This window comes from Giraffa tippelskirchi, chromosome 1 (genome assembly GCF_054371585.1).
Source record: "Giraffa tippelskirchi isolate mGirTip1 chromosome 1, T2T-mGirTip1v1.2.pri, whole genome shotgun sequence".
In the NCBI taxonomy this organism is placed as follows: Eukaryota; Metazoa; Chordata; class Mammalia; order Artiodactyla; family Giraffidae; genus Giraffa; species Giraffa tippelskirchi.
In genome coordinates, this window is record NC_137275.1 from 36,361,647 (window position 1) to 36,384,711 (window position 23,065).

General features: G+C 33.4%; 1 protein-coding gene across 15 annotated transcripts in view; it reads right to left on the reverse strand.

Moving 5' to 3' along the window:
- ADGRL3 (adhesion G protein-coupled receptor L3) overlaps nt 1-23,065 on the reverse strand; it is an 885,081-nt gene that overhangs the window by 13,785 nt on the left and 848,231 nt on the right. For all 15 annotated transcript variants that reach the window (XM_081506859.1, XM_081506741.1, XM_081506647.1 and 12 more), the window contains 2 exons: nt 22,806-22,931; nt 15,087-15,183 (listed from right to left, as the gene is read on the reverse strand). In XM_081506859.1, the coding sequence (XP_081362985.1) occupies nt 15,087-15,183; nt 22,806-22,931 (223 nt within the window). The remainder of the gene's footprint in view (nt 1-15,086; nt 15,184-22,805; nt 22,932-23,065) is intronic.

Sequence of the window (23,065 nt, forward strand, 5' to 3'; positions counted from 1 at the left end):
GCCTGGAGAATCCCATGGACAGAGGAGTCTGGAGGGCTACAGTCCACGGGGTCACAAAGAATCAGACATGACTGAGCGACTAACACTTTCACTTTCACAGTACCCACTCACATTTAGGCATTTAAGTTATACTCATGAAAGGTAGCACTGGCTGTACTAAAAAACTCTGCTTGTTGCTAATGCCCAATCTTTTATCTAATCACCTGCACAGAACCTATCTTCCTTCATCTTTTATGTGCACAGTTATGCCTATGTCTTTTCTCTGTAGCTGCATTGCATTTCATTTGTCGTTTGCCCAAGTCTGTTCTGTTTGCTTCTGGCTGCTTCTCCAATTTAATTGGGTCACTTTGAATTCTGATACTGTTTTCCAAGGTTCTGTCCATCCTGTCTTTTCCCTTTCCTTCCAAGTAATTTCTGATTTGCAAACTTCCCTTCTAATAACCGTAAAACTGCTGAAGACTTCCAAGAAGATCAGTGTTTACAGACTGTCTGTCACTATTTTGCCACTAAAAAGTCAAGCCTACTGGTTAGTCAGTTTGAAGATAGAAATAAATTGATGTTGGGAGGTGGAGAGGAAGATAGTTATAACATTATGTATGGTAAAGCCTGTTCATGTGCTAATTTCACTGTTATGTAAACCCCAGAAAACAGAGAATACACAGGGTTTTTTTCACTGCTCTGTATCTCATGTCTAGGATAGTTCTTAAGAGATCAATAAATATTTCCTTAATTAAAGAAAAAAATTATGTGAAATCCATGACATAGTGAAAATATGAAAACTAAAACAAAATCATTTTGTCATATATGAGTAGCTTTAAACTTTGAGTAAATTTTTTAAGAGTGTCATTTGTATAATTCCTACTGTGATTTCAGTTCAGTTCAGTCGCTCATTTGTGTCCGACTCTTTGTGACCCCATGAATCTCAGCACGCCAGGCTTCCCTGTCCATCATCAACTCCCAGAGTTTACCCAAATTCATGTCCATTGAGTCGGTGATGCCATCCAACCATCTCATCCTTTGTCGTCCCCTTCTCCTCCTGCCCTCAATCTTTCCCAGCATCAGGGTCTTTTCCAATGAGTCAGCTCTTTGCATCAGGTGGCCAAAGTATTGGAGTTACAGCTTTAACATCAGTCCTTCCAATGAACACCCAGGACTGATTTCCTTTAGGATGGACTGGTTTGATTTCCTTGTAGTCCAAGGGTCTCTCAAGAGTCTTCTCCAACACCACAGTTCAAAAGCATCAATTCTTTGGTGCTCAGCTTTCTTTATAGTCCAGCTCTCACATCCATATATGACTACTGGAAAAACCATAGCCTTGACTAGATGGACCTTTGTTGACAAAGTAATGTCTCTGCTTTTTAATATGCTGTCTACGTTGGTCATAACTTTCCTTCCAAGGAGTAAGCGTCTTTTAATTTCATGGCTGCAGTCACCATCTGCAGTGATTTTGGAGCCCAAAAAAATAAAGTCAGCCAGTGTGTCCACTGTTTCCCCATCTATTTCCCCATCTACTGTGATTTATTTCCTTCCAATACTACACCGATGACCGTAATACTGAAAATATTAAAGCAAATATAAATATTCATATAATTCTTTGGAAATGGTAAATGCTACCTGAATATTGACTGCAGATAATAATTAGAGGGGGGAAAAAAAACAGCACAGCCTGCCATGAAATACTGAAACTATTAAAGCAAAGACAATATTCATACAATTATTTGGAAATAGTAAATGCTACCTGAATATTAACTGCAGATAATAATCAGAGGGGGAAAATAAAAAACAGCACAGCCTGCTATGACGCAAAAAGCTTAAATAGGGTAAAACAGTTCAAGGCGGCTATGTAAAAATAGCTGTTCTTTAATTCTTTGACTCATTACATCCTGACTACAGTCTGGTCAAACTTGATTATTTGCTATCAGAAACAAGGGGTAGCTCTTTAAGAAAACCATAGGAAAGGAATTAGTATTGAATTTCAACATACGTGACTCATTAACAAGGCTGTCAACAGAGGACTAAGCACAAAATCTTTATTTTTGGTAAAAGCATGATAGAAAACAAAATAGGATTTTCATATTCCACACTGAAAACTTAGAGGGTTTTCTGACAGTTTTTTGTCAGACCCTGTGCTACTGAAAAAGACTAAGTGTAAAATCAAAGATGGTCACTTTAAGAAAAGTTTTTTTTTAATTATATCTGAATATTGAGGATGATACAAAAGTTTTTGAATAAGTAAAACTTGAATGGAATAATGAGTATATTCTTTTCAAATGTGTAGTCTTTTACCACAAACCTGCTACATTTCTTCCCTTAGGAAAATAAAATATGTGTTCTGACACTGGGAGGCCCGGAATGATAGCACTGCCTAGGCCAGTTCAATGTGATCCCTGTAACTGAGGACTGAAAATCTAAGGCAGATTCACCTGCTTTGAAATTGTGAAGGAAAGAACAGATCTGAAACAAGATCACAGTTGGATCTCACTTGAATCTATATTATATGATTCAGAAACATAATTCAAACAATGTTTCTTCTTGACAGCAGGCTAACAAAAGCATAGTGAAAAGCTCTTAAAATAACTTGAACTATCACTCTCCTCTGCCTGTCATACTTCATTAAAAAAAAATGCACTTACATTCATACTGATCATATTAAATGGGCAAAATTGTATAATTTAAGACCACAGTGATCCAATGAATCAATTGAATACAATCATTCTCTAATAGTCACATATCAGTATACCTCAATTTTCAAATTCTTATGTATAAATTATACAGCATACTAAATGTTCTGTTTCGTTTCTTTCAATAAAATAGCTTTACCCAGATGATTCCTCCCTCCTTAATGTACCTCATCCTCCATTCAGTTCCCTCAAGGTTCTCTCTCCTTTGGTTTGGCATAGTTTTGTTTTGTCTTCTATGAGGTCACTTTCATTATATATAATGACCAAGGCAATGGCACCCCACTCCAGTACTCTTGCCTGGAAAATCCCATGGATGGAGGAGCCTGGTAGGCTACAGTCCATGGGGTCGCTAAGAGTCGGACATGACTGAGCGACTTCACTTTCACTTTTCCCTTTCATGCACTGGAGAAGGAAATGGCAACCCACTCCAGTATTCTTGCCTGGAGGATCCCAGGGACGGCGGAGCCTGGTAGGCTGCCGTCTATAGGATCGCACAGAGTCGGACACAACTGAAGCGACTTAGCAGCAGCAGCATACAAGTCAGAGTTTTACACAAAGCAGAGTTACACCTGAGTGATGTCTTTGTGCTTTTGTCTTCAGATAGTAATACTGGCCCACAGCAGAGACTTCATTTTGTATAAGTGAAAATAGTTTCACCAATAATGTATTTTCTATAGAAATTTAGAATACTAACTTCAGTGTAAAGCAAGGACTCTCACCATGAAATGGTCTCTACAAAGCTATGAAACCCTTAAAATTGTATGTAAAATGCTTTAGGTGTATGTTTGTGTGCTCAACTGTGCTCATACAAGAATGCACCTTCTGGTGAGAGTACTGTGGCTTTTACTTCCTTTTTAAATATTCAAGAAAAGTGGTATACAGGAAAAAAGACATGTCTTTTTCTTTAGCAAGGGACCTATAAAATAAACAAGAAATCTGGAAGAAATGATTCAGAAATACCCAAAGTATATCTTACATATGTAAGTATCACCTAATCAATTGCAATGTAACAATGGAAAAAGGTTATAACCAAGAATTTACAATGGAATGAGATTTTAACATTATCTAAATCTACCATCATCACGCAATATGTAAAGAAACACAGGTGCAGAGACATTCATAATTTATTCAAGGTCACACATGACTCTGGTCAGTATCAGTAGCTATCAGTTCAGTTGCTCAGTTGTGTCTGACTCTTTGCGACCCCATGAAACGCAGGATGCCAGGCCTCCCTGTCCATCACCAATTCCCGGAGTTTACCCAAACTCATGTCCATTGAGTCGGTAATGCCATCTAACCATCTCATCCTCTTTCGTCCCCTTCTCCTCCTGCCTTCAATCTTTCCCAACATCAGGGTCTTTTCAAATGAGTCAACTCTTCGCATCAGTGGCCAAAATGACTCTGGTAGTTTTTCTTAAATATATTTAAGTCAATGACTTTCAAACATATTTTAGTATCTTCTCCAAAAAATATGTTTCAAGAAAATGTTATTAGGAACCTTATAGTAATGTATTACTTTTTCATCATATGCTTTTCTGTAAATTCAATTAGTTTATTTTTCATGCTGCTGCTGCTGCTGCTAAGTCGCTTCAGTCGTGTCCCACTCTGTGCGACCCCATAGACGGCAGCCCACCAGGCTCTGCCGTCCCTGGGATTCTCCAGGCAAGAATACTGGAGTGGGTTGCCATTTCCTTCCCCAGTGCATGAAAGGGAAAAGTGAAAGTGAAGTCACTCAGTCATATACGACTCCCAGCGACCCCATGGACTGTAGCCTACCAGGCTCCTCTGTCCATGGAATTTTCCAGGCAAGAGTACTGGAGTGGGGTGCCATTGCTTTCTCCATTATTTTTCATAATCACATATTAATTTATATAACAAATAGAAATAAAAGTAGATAAAAGAGACCTCTAGAACTATGGAGAACTAATTCAATAGGAAGTTTCTATTTGAAATATTTTGTTTTCTACTTCTCTGATTTTTTGTTTAACAAAACAATATCAGTACACAAATGCCATCTATAGAAAGACAGTGCGAGCAGTGATTAATTCAATTTTAAAGGGCTACTTTATAAAATAGAGACAGCCATATTAAGACCAAGATTTTTATAACAATAAAAGTAAAATAATCTGCATGGTATCCTTAAAAGTGATACAAATTTTAAAGCCATAGAAACAATAACTTTATGTTTTCACTGTTTTTATTCAAACAATTAATGAAATTATAAAGTGTCAAAGAAGAGATGTTTTATTGAAATTCAAAAGCTCGTTCATCATTTTTTCCCAAAGTCATAAATTGAAGAGCTGACATCTTGATTTATCACACTATGCACTTTTAATAGCCAACAAGTTTGCCATTAAATTTTAATCAACCTGCCTATTAAATTTCTTTCAAATGGTTGAGAGATACTTCAGTTTCTTTTAATAGCTAATTCATTCACTGGGAATCTATTAATATGGATTTCAATGACATGTTTTCTCCAGAGTAAAGACTGGATTATTTTAGTTCAGTATAAAATGGAATATTCTGAATGTAGAGGTGTTGCCTCTATTTTAATATGTAAATTCAGAGCTTTAGAGTCAGGAGGCCTAGAATTTACCTATTCTCTTCTCCCTTATTTTGTGCTAATTGGCTTTATACATGTCTTCTTGTCCAGATACATGATTTTTTCTACATAAATACTTAGAAGTAAAATTATTGGGTCATATATTGCCTACATTTTCATTTTTTTCAAATACGTGTGTATCAATTCACACTTTCACAAGTAGTGCATATTTCTTAAATTTTTGCCAGGATTTAGTATTGTTTGGCTGACATTTAGCCAATTTGATAGAGTATGAAATATATCACACTACTCTTATACTTTGCATTTTCCTGAATACTAGAGAGATGGAGTAATTTTTCATATATTTATTGATTGTATGTGTTCTTTATTCTGAGAATTGCCCATTCATATCTTTTGCCCACATACACATTAGATTGTTGAATTTTATATATTAATTTGAAGACATTCATTACAATGTAGGCACTAAAATTTTGTTGTTCAGGTACTGTTTACATCTCCTTCCAGTAGCTCACTTTTTTTGAGTACTGTTTAAATATTGAGATGAGAATCTTATCTTTTTCTTGTAGTTTATGTTCATTATTTTATCTTTAAGAATTTCTTTAACCTAAAATCTAAAATATATTTTCTTCTAAAAGCTTTAAAGTATTATTTTATGTATATACATGTATTGTTTTTTTGCTCTGCAATGCAACACAACTTGGTTGTACTCTAATGAAGAAACTTATGCCATTAGATATTCATTGCTGTTTTTTTACATATTTAGCTGAAAGAAAGCTTCTCATAGATCTTATGTTTTTTGACTACTCAAGTCAACGGTGGCAGGGCTGGAAATCAGAATTCTTGGTGAGTCTTTGCTTCACAAAATAGGAGGTGGATGGTCTGCAAGTAGAAATGATGAACCTATACTACTCAGTCATTCATCTCTAAAACTCATCTTTTGTGGTCAGAGCCATATATTTCTGTACGCTTTTAACTTGGACATTTTGAATACATTGGCATAGTACTCAAAACAAAGAATACTGAGCCCAAATATAATAGGCCAAAAGTGAATAACCACAGGTAAAATAGCAGTAAATCACATTTCTTTTTAGTAAGAATGTAGTGTATAGAATGTGGCATGTAGCTATCCCCACAGTTACAATCCTTTGTAAATCACAAAATGCTTGTGATTTTTTGCTGAATAAAACAAATTTCAGAACAAAGGAAAATATAATAATTAAACAACCTAAAATACCAATTTGAAGAAAATATGACTTTTCATAGAATTTTTTGCCCTATATTGGCATACTTATAGTGTGCAAATTATCCAAACTCACATGCAGAAAGTCTATGAAAGTTAGTGTTAGTTGCTCAGTCGCATCCAACTCTTTGAGACCCCATGGACTGTAGCCTGCCAGGCTCCTCTGTCCATGGAATTCTCCAGGCAAGAATACTGAAGCGGGCTGCTATTCCCTTCTCTAGGGAATCTTCCCACCCCAGGGATCAAACCTGGGTTTCCTGTATTGCAGGCAGATTTTTTACTGTCTGAGCCACAAGGGGAAGCCAATACCAGCTAAAGTTTGAATTTTAAATTTGGAAACTTATTATTTAAAAAGTATATAGAGAAAAGTAGATATGAATTAAAACAAGGTGTCTATGAACACAGAGATTCTTGATAATGTTTTTCAGAGAAAATGACTTATTTTGTGACTTATTTATATGACTTATTTTGTTCTATAATCCTAATCAGCTCAGCTCTGTTTTGTTTAGACTGAGGCTATTTCAGGAAACATATTGTTTCTATTTTCCTACATCAAGAAGAACTCTCTTCCTTCAATCTGTAATATCATCTTAAACCTATCTTAGTTCTCCAGTGATTTTCTAGACTTGTAAATTACTCTATGAATGTGATGGGTAACTTCTTTTAGTTTTTGAAGAACCCACGGATACAATATTGTAAAGTAAAAAAACAGATAAATAAATAAATTAAATTTAAAAAAGGGAAAAAAAAAGTTATGAGGAAAGCACATTACGAAGATCAAAGGAGTGCCTATCACATAAATACTTTTAAATGGCATGTTGTATATAAGGTTGAACTATATAAAATAAAAGACTCAGTATGCAATAAACAGGGGCTATTTTACTTGGATACTACAAAATTATTGGCAATGACAATTTAAGTATTTTTTTTCTAATAAGACTTTATTTATGCTAAAAATATATCCCATTTCCACATTTTAATTTTTCATGTAAATGTACTAGCTTCTATTCACTTTCAGAATAGCAGATATAAGTTAATATAATCTATTTCTTAGAAAAAAATCTGAACAAGTGATGACTCAATTAACTTTGGATATTATATATTGCATTTATACCATCATAACTTTTATGCTTATAATATAGTAGGAGCATTTTTCCAGATGAGAGGCATAGTCTAGTTTTGTTTGTTTTTAGATTTTGGATTAGAAGATGTTTCATAGATTTTTTAAAACTGAAATTAGCACATGAAACTAATAAGTTTAACTTACAACATTATCACTACCTAATTGAAGTCAACTCAAATAAATTTCCAATTTTTTTTCTCAGTATTATTATACTGCCCTCAGAGAGGACACAGTTTCAAGGAACATCAGATTCAGGAATATAGAGATTTGGAAAAGTTATGTCTTTGGTTCTATTACTAAATTATTATAGGCAGAAGCTATTTACCAGATTTTTTTAACACAATCTTTGCTCTAATCAAAATATTCATCCCTTTAATGAAACACAAGAAATTAAAAATAAAAGGGAAAAGGATTCTACTAATAAAATTTCTTGATATTTTTGGCATTTGAGAACTTCCAGGAAAAAAGAATGATCATAAAATTCTTGCAACCTGAGTCCTGCAGTTATATTTGAATATATATAGTTAAACAGTTATGTTTAGTAATTCTGCATATTCAATATCAAATCATTTTGTAAAAAAATGTTATTATCAATCCATCTCCCCATTTATTCACAATATCTTAACAGTTTCTCTTTCCCTAAGTGAGTAGGATGAATGAATCCACACTAAAGAACTGTGCTTAGAACAAAATAAAGTGAAAGGAAATGAATATTACATCAAGGCAATTAAGAAATAAAGATGTGAATAATTGTGCTTTAAGAACAACTTATTTCCATATAAAAATCATTCTGAAATACATTCTTGGAAAGTATCCTAATTCTAATCCTCAGTAAGCTTCCTGAAAAGTTGTCAGCATAAGAAAATAATGAAAATTTTTATTGCTGTAAGTAGGGCTCTATGGTCAGAAAGACCTTGTTTGGAATTTAGATTTTGTACTTTATTAGCCACATAATTTTGGACAAGTTACCAAGAAACCCAAGTTCTTCACAGATATAAAGATAATGGATAATAAATAATGAACAGTGTACAATAAGAAAATGACAGTTATACACAATAACAGAGAAATCTCAACTTTATGAAGGCTAAAAAGGAGCAAATTGTGTTCTAGCAGAGAAAAGAACACCAGCAATTTCTGAAGATAAGCTGGAGTATTCATATTTAGTTCTCAAAAAAGATTGTTTTCTAAAAAAAAAAGTTACATACTCAACAACTTATACAAAACAGTAGTATTTTAAAACTAATTGGAAATGTTCTATAGCACCATATTTAGAAGTTATCAAGGTATCTCACTGTGGCTTGTTTGGTTTATAACAAAGTAGCAAGAGATACTGCTAACTATAAATTAAATATAAAGGGAGAAAGATCATATTCTATAAAAATAAGAAATCTACTCTACATAAATAACCCTCTTTGTGAAGAGATCTTTAAAAGTTATAATAATAATAACAATACTAATAATACCATTTTTCCTATTGTATAGTTGGCTGCGACAGCCTGGACGATTTCAAGGATTCCTAACAAAGGGACAAAGGTAAGAGCAAAACATAAGTAGGACTCACTGGGCAAACATTTTAAAGGTTTTTCTTTTTCAGTTCCTGCTAACAATTTATAGCAAAAACATATGCCTCAGACTGACTAGAGATCAATATTTAATATATCTCATATTGCAATGGAAAGTTCATTCTGAAAGTTATTTGGTCTTCCTTGAGGAATCAAGGAATCAGGTTATTAGTAGCATTGTTACATTATCAGTTTGATGCAATATTTCACTCTTAAAATCTGTATCCATTTTGCTTTTGTGTATTGAACTGATTTTCCTAAAACAGGAGATACTCTTATTTTATCATATACTTTAGGAATATTGAAGACACATAGAAAGGAAAGAAATACAGAAATCACTGTTGCCTCATTAACAATCACAAATATAAAAGTAAAAAATACTAGATATAAATAAATGGTGAATCTCAAATAAAAAATGTGTCCATGCATAGGATACTTACTGCATTTGCACTCATGTCATCATAATACTTATTCATAACAAAGTAATTTGTTATATAGACCAGTCTGATCTGTTAGCTATGCAAGTTCTCTTAGGCATATGATTAATGGTATCTACAAATTTCACAAATAGATATCAGATTATATTAGAATCTGGTTAATATTTACAGCCAATGATTTTATAATCCTTCAAAACAGCAAGGCTTTGGGGCAATAAGACATATTATATGCATATAAACCAAATTATACTTACTGACATTAATAATGTGAAGTGAATGAGTTTGAATATTCACCCTAGTAGTTTTAATTTATATAAATCATTAATTACAGTGAAAGACCACTTACATCTTTTCATTTGCATTTTTCTTTAAAAACATAAAAGTAAAATATGTTTAGTAGCCTACATATTAAGGAGACAAACAGTGATTTCTTGTGAAGTTTCATCTGTCCCAGTGACCAACCTCCTGGGAAAGACAATATAGGTTCTGAGAAGACATGAGTTTAAAAAGGGAACAAGTCATATTCCTACTCTGCTATGTATCTGGTTATCTAGAGGACCTGCCTACATGGAACTAGTGTCTCTAAGCTTCTGAAGCACAGGAGGGCTTGGAGGAAAGAGAAGGTTGTGCTTGCTTATACCATTTAAGGTAGGGAGAAAAAATATTTTACTTTTATTTCCTCAATGCTAAAATAGAGATACAAATCAAAAATAGAAAATGCAACTATGCAGGCATAATTTGCATTTAATTTCTAATTCAAAAGTGACAATTCAGCTTTATTAGTTTATTTCCTTTTGTTAGTGTCAAGGGGAGCACCATATTAGTAAATTATTTCTTTTACTTGACATTCAAATAATTACCTCATTCCTCCCACCTATTACTAGAAACTACAAAGTGAAAGAAACCTTTGCAATGAATGATGAATTTTAATATCTGATTACTTGAGAGCATTGGCAAGAATCAGTTTTCATTTGTTAGAAAATATTAATGAACTTGTGAATACAATAATAATAATAGTACTTATTATGTTCCTGACGTATTGTAAGCAAGTATATTAACTCAATCCTTTCAAGGTCCCTCTGAAGTGCATATTATTTATATCCCTACTGCAAAGACACTGAAAAGTTAAGCAATTTACTGAAATTTCCTAGGTTAACACTCCATAATCAAAACTGCTCTGTAAAATACAGCTACAGATTAGACATTCTTCTGCCATATAACACTTAAACTTGGCTTATATAAATACAGCTTTACTGGTCATATGTCCATGAAGAAAAATCTACATTGCATTAATTGTGTGGGATGTTGATGGGATGGAGAATGGGAAGTAGGGGAAAATAAAATTCACAGTACTAGCCAAGTCCTTGTTCCAGAAGGAGAAATGCCTTTTTGGTGGTTCTCCCACTCAAATGGGGCATGTTTTTGTGATTCACAGCTGGGACAAGGGGAGGTACCTTTTGATAATTCAGACATATTGGTAGCAGCTACCTACCAAACCTTGATTTTAAACTGAAATTTCTGATGTCAATTCAACTTATTAAACAAAAAGAAAATGAGAGATGCAAATATTATTCATAATGATAGAGCCTAATAAGATCTCACTTCAGAAAATATCCAAAATTCTATATAAATCTACAAAAAGAGTAGAAACATGTAACAATTATTATAACTGAACTACCAGAGAATTTCTCATCAAATGCTACATATTTGGATCAAACTTAAATTTGCTAATCTAAATCACTCAGAATACAGTTTGGCCAGTAGAGACTGTGGGTAAGGGATACAAGTGGGCAAGCTAACCTTAGCTACAAATTGTTTCTACTACTATCAGGAATTTTGAGCTACCAGAAATTTGAATTAGTGTTCCACCATCCTGGGAGCAGCTTGGGAACTGAGGGTAACCTCAAGGTATATGCAAATTGTATATATTTAAATGAACAAAAAAACAAACTATCCTGTGGGGTTTGTGAAACATGGCTTGGATCAGAGTTAACTTTCTTTGAAAGGTACGTTTCTTTGAAACTCTGTAAACAACCATCACCTCAGGGCTCTCAAAAAGCTCCTTCTCCCAGTGTATACAGTGGCATGGGTGAAGTTAACCTGATGTTAGTTCTGGGATTTGGGGAATTGGCTTCATGAAATTCTGGATTTGTATGAGTGCGTAGCATTGTGGCAAACAAGTCATCAGAAGAAAAATGTCTGAAAATGTATAGGGAACACTTGGAAAACATCTTCAAAATATAGATATTCCAAGGACAATGTAATGAAAGCTTTTAAAGAGATGAGGTGACCAAATAACAAAATCCCCAAGAGAACATATAAGAATGATTTCACAAATTTGAAAATTATCAACAAATCTTCCAAAGTCTTGCTTGATTCCAAGGAGTACAATCCCAATAGTAATCAAATTTATCACACTGGGGATTCTAGACAGAAAATCTGATACATAGGATATAACTAGTTGGTTCAAGAACCAAACATTAGAGATGATTTGAAAAAACTATAAACCATTGAGAAGGATTTATTCACTGCATGGTAGATGTTTTATTTTTAATGAATCCCAAAGATGATAATAATGGTTCTTATTTGGAAGAATAGATGATAAGACATACAGAATTTTAAGATAATTTTCTTTTAATGAATTGGACAGTGGTATGAATAGAAATGAAATCCTGAATTGAAAATAGGACTAATTTTTAGACAACTTCTTGTAGTTTTCAAAGGTCAGAAACACTCTAAAGACAACCATAAGAGATTTAAAATATCTAATTTAGAAAGAAAGGAAAATGAAGTTGGAAATTAAAAAATTATAACTGTAAGAAACTAAGAATGAATGGGAAGCTAGAATATATGAATATGTAAAGATGTAGTGCCTAACGCTTTTATTTTAATAATAGAGAATATAATCTTTTGAATACATAGATGTAAATAATTATGCTGCTGAGGTGACTGAAGTGTTTATCTGGAAGGTTGAATCTTATATGCCACCTACCTAAGTATGATACACACGCCTGAATGCAGGGAAGATAGGACCCTGGGGAACAAGACAAGATTAAAGAAGGAAGTTAAAGACTAGCTTCAGAGATATAATATGAAGAAATAAAATTTTAAAGTACTGCACTCATCTAAGGTAAAAAATAATGAGATGAGAATAAAATGAGGAGTTTCTGACTTGGGAGACTAGGAAATTAATATAGGGGATCAGGAAGATCACTATGATGTCTCCCCATTAAAGTCACTGAGTGAAAGGAAGAATATATATCCTGAAGGAAAAGATCACTGCATACGCATACTTCAAACAAATCATAAAGTCAATTTTACCCTCTCCCCAAAGTCATCATCAAAGAACTTATTGGATATCACAAGAAATTTTATACTCTTTCTTCAATAACTTTAAGAAGTATCCTTAAAACTAAAGATTTTTAAAAACAGATTTAATATATAATCAGACAATATAAAATATTATTATTTTCTTTAAATATATTTTAAATTGACCTAGTCATACACAGCACTTATTCCAAGTTGATGAAATTTCTGAGAAGGAACTAAAAAGGGCAAAGCAATGTTATATAATGCAATTGACCTTAAAATCAAAGTTATGAAAATTATTCATTTAAAATAATTTTTAATAAAGCTACATACTTCAATGTCAATATAAATCTAGATCAAAATGCTAAGCCAAATAGTTTATATGTTTTCTCTGTCTTCACAGTAAGCAAATAAATGGTGCATTATTACAACCAAACCTCATATTTTGTTTAAATAATATATTCTATGGTTTCTGTGATCATTAGATGCAAGATACTCCTAACCAAAAATCTTATTAATAAGAATAGCTTTTAATAAAAGAATAGTTTTCTTAAAGGAACATACTATATATTTTCAATGTATTATTTCTATGTATTATTTAAAGTAAAAAGAAAATCTGTCACTATGAAAGCAATTTAGTTCTTAAACTTCGGAGGCATGTGTAGATAATATATTTGCTTTGATTTAGAAAGTATGTCAGAGTTAAGAGTATTCATATTTAAATTTTCATAAAACTAATCATGAAAGTAAACTTAAAAAGAGAACACTTGTGAGATACTATGTAAAATAAACCGAAAATGAAACAAAATACAAGAAGATAGTTGTTTTATTTTAATGTATTTTCTTCATATTTGGAAGAATATTTGCACTCACTGTTCTAACTTAAGCAAAAGTGCTGTAGAATATTTAATATCATCACCAGGTTATAGTTACTTTATCACTACCACACAAATAAGCATGGAAGTCAATCAAGATTTATACACAATGGATGCATCCCTAAATCAAATTTAACTTAGAGACTACTTGTAATAACTTCTTTTATATAAATAAGATACAACTTATTTGACTAAAAGTAATCAAGAACACCAGTATTTGAATCATTCTTAATCATATGCCACAATTAGTAAATTAGTTGTTTCTAAGTAGCATTTGATGTAACAAAAAGTAGACAGAAGCAGGTTTAAAGCAAACAATTCTAGTCTGGAGCTAATAAAACTAACAGTATTGATCATAAACAATCATGAAGATAACCACCGAAAGTATGCATCAAAAAATGTCTCTTTTAGGACAGTCTGATTAAAATGTGCTCATGCCAGCACCAAACCCCAGATAAAACTATGTTCTAAAGACTTCCCAGCACAGACTGTAGTGTACCCCAGCTCTGCACAAACATTGTTTTACCCATTTTTCCTGCAGTCAGTTTAATTTTCATCTCTCTCTCTCACACTCACGCATACATTTACCATGGGGAGGGGGAGGAGAGGGAGAAACTGAGAGGGAGAGAGACAGAGGGAATAAGAAGGATCAAGCACAAACAAAATAGTAGATTAAGGGAACATCATTTTTAAAATCTAAATGATATTACAGGAACATTTTAACCAGAAGCATATACACACCGAAAGAATTATTATATACATATGTGTATAAAATTTACATATAGTGGATTTTTCTTTCTGTATCTTTAAATATCCAATATTATCTGAACACATCTTTTTGATATTAAGATTAGATGGGATTTTTCCACAAATACACAGATTGCCTTAAGTATATTAGACAGTATAATTTTACTTCCACAAAGACTAAGAAATTGCTCTGTACCTGGGACAATGTGGAACTCTATGATGCTTAGCAGACTATATAGCCACATAATTGCCCATTTTCACGGCTTCCAATGAGGCCTGACAACTCACCAGTTTATAGCAGTGGCAGATGATTAGAGAAGGAAATTTTTCACTTTTTAACTTACTTTCAGAAAAGATCTGAAAATTCAGGATTGAAAAAAGAAGGCTTATGAATAATGGAACACACTGCTGCACTCAACCACGTTTTATATCTTTGCAATATTCCTATCACATGGAACAAAGTCCAGAAGTTGCAAATAAAGCAATGCATTTAGGAAATTCTTAAAGTAATCACAAAAAGAATAAATAAGAAAAATTATTTCTAATTACCTCTGTTGAGTGACGCTGAACTGTTTATATCTCCAGTAATGAAGGAAGACTCTGACTGCTTTCGGACCGTATCATTCCACATTCTACGAATTCGGCTCTGGATGAAGAAAAAGGAAAAAGGAAATAAAATAACCACACAGTGAACCTTCACACAAATCACTTTTTTTATTTCTGTAATACAGGCTTATATGAAGCTTTTATTTTCGGCATCTGGTAAATACACAACTTCCACATGCTTGTAGTACAGAAGCATGAGAACATCAGGAACTAAATTAATGATAATCATTGGTTCATATTAAGTGTATTCTTAAAGGCCTATGCCAGAAGTCATTATAACTATTTAAAAGAAATAAATGTAATGGTGGTGGTTTAGTTGGTCAGTTGTGTCTGACGCTTCGCAACCTTATGGACTGTGCCCACCAGGCTCCTTGTCCATAGAATTTTCCAGGCAAGAACACTGGAGTGGGTTGGCATTTCCTTCTGCAGGGGATTTTCCTGACCCAGGGATCAAACCCGTGTCTCCTGTGTTACAGGCAGTCTCCTGCATAGCAGGAGGATTCTTTACCAACTGAGCCAGCCACCAAGGAAGCCCCAAATGTAATATGATATGTCAATTTAAACATGAAGATACATAGAAGTGTACTCTAGATAGAATTTAGTAATTTTAATTTCTAAGATAAAACAAATTATTTTCACTGTAATTTTGTGGGAATGGAATATTTAAATTGGCATTAAATTGAACCTTTAGTAACAAAAAATTTACTTAAGAATTCAGAATCTTGTAAGAAGAAATAGTTTGGGATGAAAGGAACATAGAGTATTATTAAGATGCTACTAAACACTTTCTATAAATTTTGTAAGAAGATCAATGTAATTTTACAGGTTACATACTATCCTGACTTTTCTATCTTTTGAAGGAAACAAAGGAAGTCAATTGATCTTTATTCATTTCCATATGGAAAAGAATATTTCCATAGGAAGTTTTATAGAGAACTGAAATTCTTACATCATTATATATATTCTCAAATTCAGCTTTCTAAGTGTCTGATAATTCAAGAAAGCAGAACAATATTTTTCCATTGTGGGGGGAGACTTTTTTCTGGTTTACTGTTTAGTTACTTTATTAGAGTTAGGGATCAAAAAAGAAATGAGTCTTGTGAACAGGAAACAAAATATTTTCAGAAGCTTTTCCAAGGATGAAAAAGTTATAATACTAATTAGTACTAACTAGTAATAATGGTGAAACCAAGCTCACAAATGGGTTATGTTCCAAATATATTTGAACTCAAATAATAGGAGTACCTAATCCTCAAATATTAGACCACTGGTTTTATGAATATTGGGTCATGTTTATCCTTTGGAAATACTGTCTATTTTGTTATATAGGTCAGAAAATACACATATTACACATATACACAATGCAAAAATAATAAAAGTACAATAAGAAAACTGATGCAATAAACCTGACACTTAAAAATGTTTCTATTGAAAAATACTTCAAAATTCAAACTGAAATACTGGGAATGAATTTCTCACATTTGTTTTATTGGTTAATTAACTATAAAAATATTAATTGACCTCTTTAATGTAGAAGATACAAAGGGGAAAGGCAAACACGAACATCTTTGCCTTCATGGAACTGCTAGACTAATACATGACAGATTAATCACATATAAATTAACAAAATAAATACCAAAGTACAATGTGTCCACAAATCTCTATAGAAGCATTACTAATTATAGCTGAAAACTGTGAACAATTCAAATGACTATCAATGATCGGATGGACACATAAAGCATAGAATAATGTATAGTGATGAAGGGCTTCCCAGGTGGCTCAGTGGGTAAAGAATCCACTTGTAATGTAGGAAATGCAGGCAGACACAGGTTCAGTCCGGGGGTTGGGAAGATCCCCTGGAGGAGGGTATGGCAACCTATTCCAGTATTCTTGCCTGGAGAATCCCATGGACAGATGAGCCTGGTGGGCAACAGTCCATGAAGTCACAAAGATCGGATACGACTGAATTGACTGCGCATAATAATGACAACAAAAGAGCAACATAGTCTCCTGCACCAACAGAATGCCCAAGGAGAGAAGGAAAACAGATAAAAGAATACGTACTGGATGATTTCATGTGGATAACTATCAAACACATGCAAAACAAAAGGTACTGTTAAAAGTTAAGATAGTGATTATGTCTTGAGATGACTGATTAAGCAGTATTCAAAGGGTTTCTAAGTTACTGCCAATATTCTAATAATTTATCTGCTGCTGCTGCTAAGTCGCTTCAGTGGTGTCCAACTCTGTGCGACCCCATAGATGGCAGCCCACCAGGCTCCCCAGTCCCTGGGATTCTCCAGGCAAGACTACTGGAGTGGGTTGCCATTTCCTTCTCCAATGCATGAAAGTGAAAAGTGAAAGTGAAGTCGCTCGGTCGTGTCCAACTCTTAGCGACGCCATGGACTGCAGCCTACCAGGCTCCTCCATCCATGGGATTTCCCAGGCAAGAGTACTGGAGTGGGGTGCCATTGCCTTCTCCGATAATTGATCAGGGGAAGGATAAATCAATGTGCCATACACTTAAATTTTGTGTGGTTTTGTTAATGTCTATTATGATACACAATTAAAATAATTTTTAAGTGCACATAACAAAAGAATATGTCCTTGCCTAGGAAATCTGAGAACACTGCAGTGAAGAAGTGACATCTCAACCGAGAGTTGATGGAATTATGATCATTTTTGCATGTGTGCTTAATTGTGTCTGACTCTGTGACTCCATGGGCTGTAGCCTGCCAGGCTCCTCTGTAAATGGAATTTTCCAGGCAAGGATAGGGAGTGGGTTGTCATTTCCTTCCTCCAGGGGCTCTTGCCCACCCATGTCTCCTGTGCCTTCTGCATTGACAGGCAAATTCTTTACCATTGAGCCACCTAGGAAGCCTGCTTATTTTTAGGTGACATTTATTTGAGCTGGCCCCATTATCTTCTATTATAATTATCTTCCATTAGTCTCTCAACCTGGGCTTGCCACATCTGTTCCCCTGCTGTTACTTAACAAGCCAAGCATGCTTCTGCCTTAGGTTTTGTATGATTATTTCTTCTGCATGGAGTACTTTTTCCCCAGATATTGGTATGGATAACTCTTACATCTCTTTCAACCTTTGCTCAAATAAAGAGACCTAACTTGATCATCCTATATAGAATTGTATATCATGCACCCAACTCTGCAACTTTTTGCCCTCATAGTTTTACCATTTTCTACAACATATTATTATAATATAGTTATTTCTTATATTTATATTTAATGTCCAAACAGTAATATCCAGTGTCTGCATTAGGTTTGAGCCTCTAGAAAAACAGAAAGTTTGGGAATTCCCTGGTGGTTGAATGGTTAGGACTCCACACTTTCACTGCTGAGGACCCAGGTTCAATTCTTGGTCAGGGAACTAAGATTCCATTGGCCACATGATGCAGCCAAAAGGAAAAAGTAAAACAAAAGTTCTGTCCTTTTTTGTTCACCTGAAATGGTACCTGATATATAATAATTATTGTGTGTGTATATAAAATATATATTATAAATATAACAAATATTTCAATTAATTCTTCTAGGTTCTATCATGTGTTTTTCATGTATTCACTCACTGAAATCTCCCAAGAATTCCCTAAGGTGTGTACTCTCCTATTCATTACAAAATTGAGATTTAGAGGTTAACATGTACAATATCACAGACCTAATAAGTTGTATAACCAATATTTGACTCCAATCATTTGGCTCCTAATTTAGGAGATTAGAACTTATTACACTATATCAAATAATAATTGAAAAAGTAAAAGGAGAAAAGGGTAAAGTATTACAAGCAGAGAAAAATATATAGTATGAAGCATTAAGCTTATACTTAAGTGTTCGTGGAATGGACCAGGACAAACTTTAGAATATGCCAGTGAATAAAGCAAGTCACAGAAGATTACACACAATAAGATACCATTTTAAAGAAATATTTTAAGAAGGTGAAGTAATGAACATCTTTTGGAGAGGTGAAGGAGTTTTTAAAATAAGTCATGAAAATGATGAACAAAGGTTAGTAGATTATCTCTGGTAAAGCAACACAGGGATTACTTAGGAAGAAGTTTCAAGAAGGGAAAAACATATGGCAAATACTCTATTTCCTAAGTTTGATGGTGAGTTCACAGATGTTGATTTTATTACTACACTTCACAACTTAATCTATGGTACATATATTTTTTGTTTCAAATACTGTATAACAAAAGTAAATACAACTACAAATTCAACAAAACAAATGAAAATAGATGACAGAACAATTAATGAAAGGTCAAAGTGGAAAGAACAATACTTCAGTTCAGAGTTTCTATAAACCAACCTTTTATAAGTGATTACCATTGGGAGATCCATAGATGGAGAGGATTTTTACTTTTTAGTCTTGCCAATCACATCTCTCCATTACCTACATAGTAGCCACAGGATTTTATTACATGTGGGTGATTTCCTGTCACCTCCTTTTCTAAATTATATCCTTAACTTTCTAAACAGTCAAAATAAAATAGAAACTCCAGTGCTCTTACAAATACCTAAGGATCCGTCTCCAGCTTTCTTCAACTTCATCTTCCATTCACATACCACTTGAATGAATGACATTGGTCCTACTCCCAAAGTTTCAAGTTCTTACCCACCTAAATGGCTTTATATTTGATGCACTCTAACCTGAAATTCTCTTTCCCTGAACATCCTTCCTGTCATTTCTCCAAATAGTCTTTGCCTAGCACTTAATCCAAGTAATCACCTGGACTTTATGCATCATATGGCCATATTTGATTCTGCACCATCTTTCATAATCTGATATTTTCTATTGGTTTAATTAATTGCTAATAAATTTTCTGCCTTTTACAATTAGTATGAAAGCCCCAGATCTTGGAGGAAGTTGTCTTTTAACCATTTTATCACCAGAGCTGATAAGATTGCTTGGCATTTTATAACATAAATCCAATGTTTTTAACAACAAAAAATAATGATTGTTATTTTAGAAGTTCTCTGATGTGGAAAAAGACACCTATACTCTCAAAATTTTACCTCAATATCAGTGAGTGTTTTAGATGGTGCTCATGGAATTTCACAGTTAATGTAAAATATGTATTATTTCTACCTAAACAGACTAAATTTAAGTAATATTACTTTATATAGTGTTAGACTGTCAAAGTTAAACAGAATTAGTATTATATTAAGCTCAAGAAAACAACGTGAGGTTTTTCTTCCCAATATAATTGTGATGTTATAACTTTAAAAGTAAAAAAAAATGACACAGCTTTAAAATATATACCTGAAATTATAGTCTGCAATAATGCCTCTAGTAAGTGATATCTATTCCAACTTTTTGAGCAAATACAATTTGTCATGTTTTGTATACATTAGCTGAATTTTCCTAATGACAAAAGAAATCAGAAACCACTCTACTTACGAAAAAACTGAGGGCTAGCGAGATTCAATGACTTGTTTTGTGTCACAGCTAGTAGGAATATGGCAAGGCTAGAATTAAAACAAGGTCTATCCACTCACAAAGTTTATGATTGTTCTTTTAAGCGCATTATTTTATCTTGTGGGTTAGAAGTAATGCTAAACATTGCAAAACTCTGTTCTAACATAATGCATGAATCTCCGAAATATTATGATTTCACTGAAGACATCTGTCAATAAAATGGCTGTGGGATAATGGCTGATGAGCTCAGTTTTATGAAAGGAATGCAGAAACAAATCAAGTTAAATGACATACAGAATCTCAGAAATTTCAATTTAAAATTGTTGAAAAGACTGTTACAAAAAAAGAGAGGTAAGAATTTATCAGGTTGGAAATGAAGGAATGGATCACAAGAAAGTCATACAGAAAGTATCCAGGTGTGCCTCCACTCTTACATGAAACTCAGATTCTGAACGACAGTTTACTAGTCCTGACTCAGAAATCTCAGTCCATCTAATTTTGTACATTTGCTTCCTTAATTTACAACTTTGCAATCTTACTAAGGCATAGAAATAATAAAACAAATTCAAATTTTAAATAACTGCCTATTATATGTGGGAATAAGTTCCATGATCATTATGATAATTTGCGGTTGTGAAGTGTCAAGATAACCTGTCAAGATAAAAACAAACATTCTAAAACGAACATATAACTGATAGGTTTGACAGTTACATGTTAGTTTTAAAATGTTTAGTTGGAACTATTAGATTGATAATAGGTATGTGGTTTTATTTATAAAATAAAACATAACTCCTTTAGTGTGATGAAAATGTTTCTGAGAATATTGTTTATTACCTTTGGTTTATAAGAGTTTTTCAAGTGCTAGTTCAGTGTGTACAACTGTCCAGCATAACAATGAATGTGTTTTAGAAAATCAGATATATTAGCTCGGCAAGTGATATTATAATTAAAGGTTACAAGGATATTTAATTTTCTAAGCATATGAATGGAATTGTTTAGGGAAACTGAACCTATTAAATTTCTAAGCCAATTGGAATTAGTCAAAGAACAAATGATCTTTTTTATTATATATATGTATATATATAATTACCAAATTAAAATAAACAAATTTATAAGGTTGAGTTGACAGAGTTAAAATATGTTCTCGATTTATAAATTTATTTTGGAATTTCAATTCAAGTCTTATTCAGAAGATTTCAATTAACAACACTACAAAAATGATTGTTTTTCCCACTGAATCATATATTCTTAGAAATATTACTTTGGTAATTGGAACTCAAACTCACTCATGCCTGACCCACATATGTCTTAGCATCCTAGAGTTGCTGAAATTTCTACATAATAATCTTTGTACTAACATTGTGTGGAAAATGGAAGACAAGTTACTTAAAAGTTCAGAATTTCCTTTGAGATGGATGAAACACTCATTATTAATATATCTAGTGCTGATATTGAAGCTGAAACTCCAATACTTTGGCCACCTGATGCGAAGAGCTGACTCATTTGAAAAGACCCTGATGCTGGGAAAGATTGAGGGCAGGAGGAGAAGGGGATGACAGACAGTGAGATGGTTGATGGCATCCCCGACTCAACGGACATGAGTTTGGGTAAACTCCGGGAGTTGGTGATAGACAGGGAGGCCTGACATGCTGCAGTTCATGGGGTTGCAAAGAATCAAACATGACTGAGCGACTGAACTGAACTAAGTGAAGTGCTGGACTCAGGGAGTAAGCACTATGACCAGTTAAATCAATGATGCTATTTTGGTATTCCTCACTCCCCGCATGGCCCTTTGACCTGCTAGCATACAACATGAAATGAGTTATAACTTTCTGTTACACCTACTATTTAGTAAGTAAATATTTTCAGTATACAGTAAAGAATTATTAGACTAGTAATTAACTCAAGAATATTTATATAAAATATTACTTTCTTAGAATTTTAGGTGAAATGCCAAATTCCTTTCCTCCCCTTCATTTTTCATTCAACTAGGAACAATCTGAAATCATGAATTACTATACAAACTTAGACTCTAAACTTCAAATTTTTTTGCAGTTTGGTTTCTTAAATTTCTGTCATAACCATTCTCATTTGAGACACACTAAAACAAAACAACAAAAATATGTTGTGTTAAATGCTTGGGATAGAAAATAAACCTCATCAAGGAAGGACGGCAACTCATAATAGAATACAGATAAGAGCTTTTTCATTTTAATTAACAAATATTGTTTACCTGTGAGCCTGTGGAGTAGCGCCCAGGAGTTCGAGAACCAGATGTTTTCCCTGAGCCGATGGAGCTCTCTGTACTTTTGCCACTACAGCAATGTGTTCGCAGGCATTTCCCATACTCTTTTCGTACCTAGTCAAAAAACATTAACTTCCATTAGCAAGCAATTCATTTCAGCTAGAAATATAAAATGTATGTGAGTTTTATTTTCAGATAATTAAAAAATTTTGCCCTACAGATATAAATAAGAAAGTCTGTTCAGAATA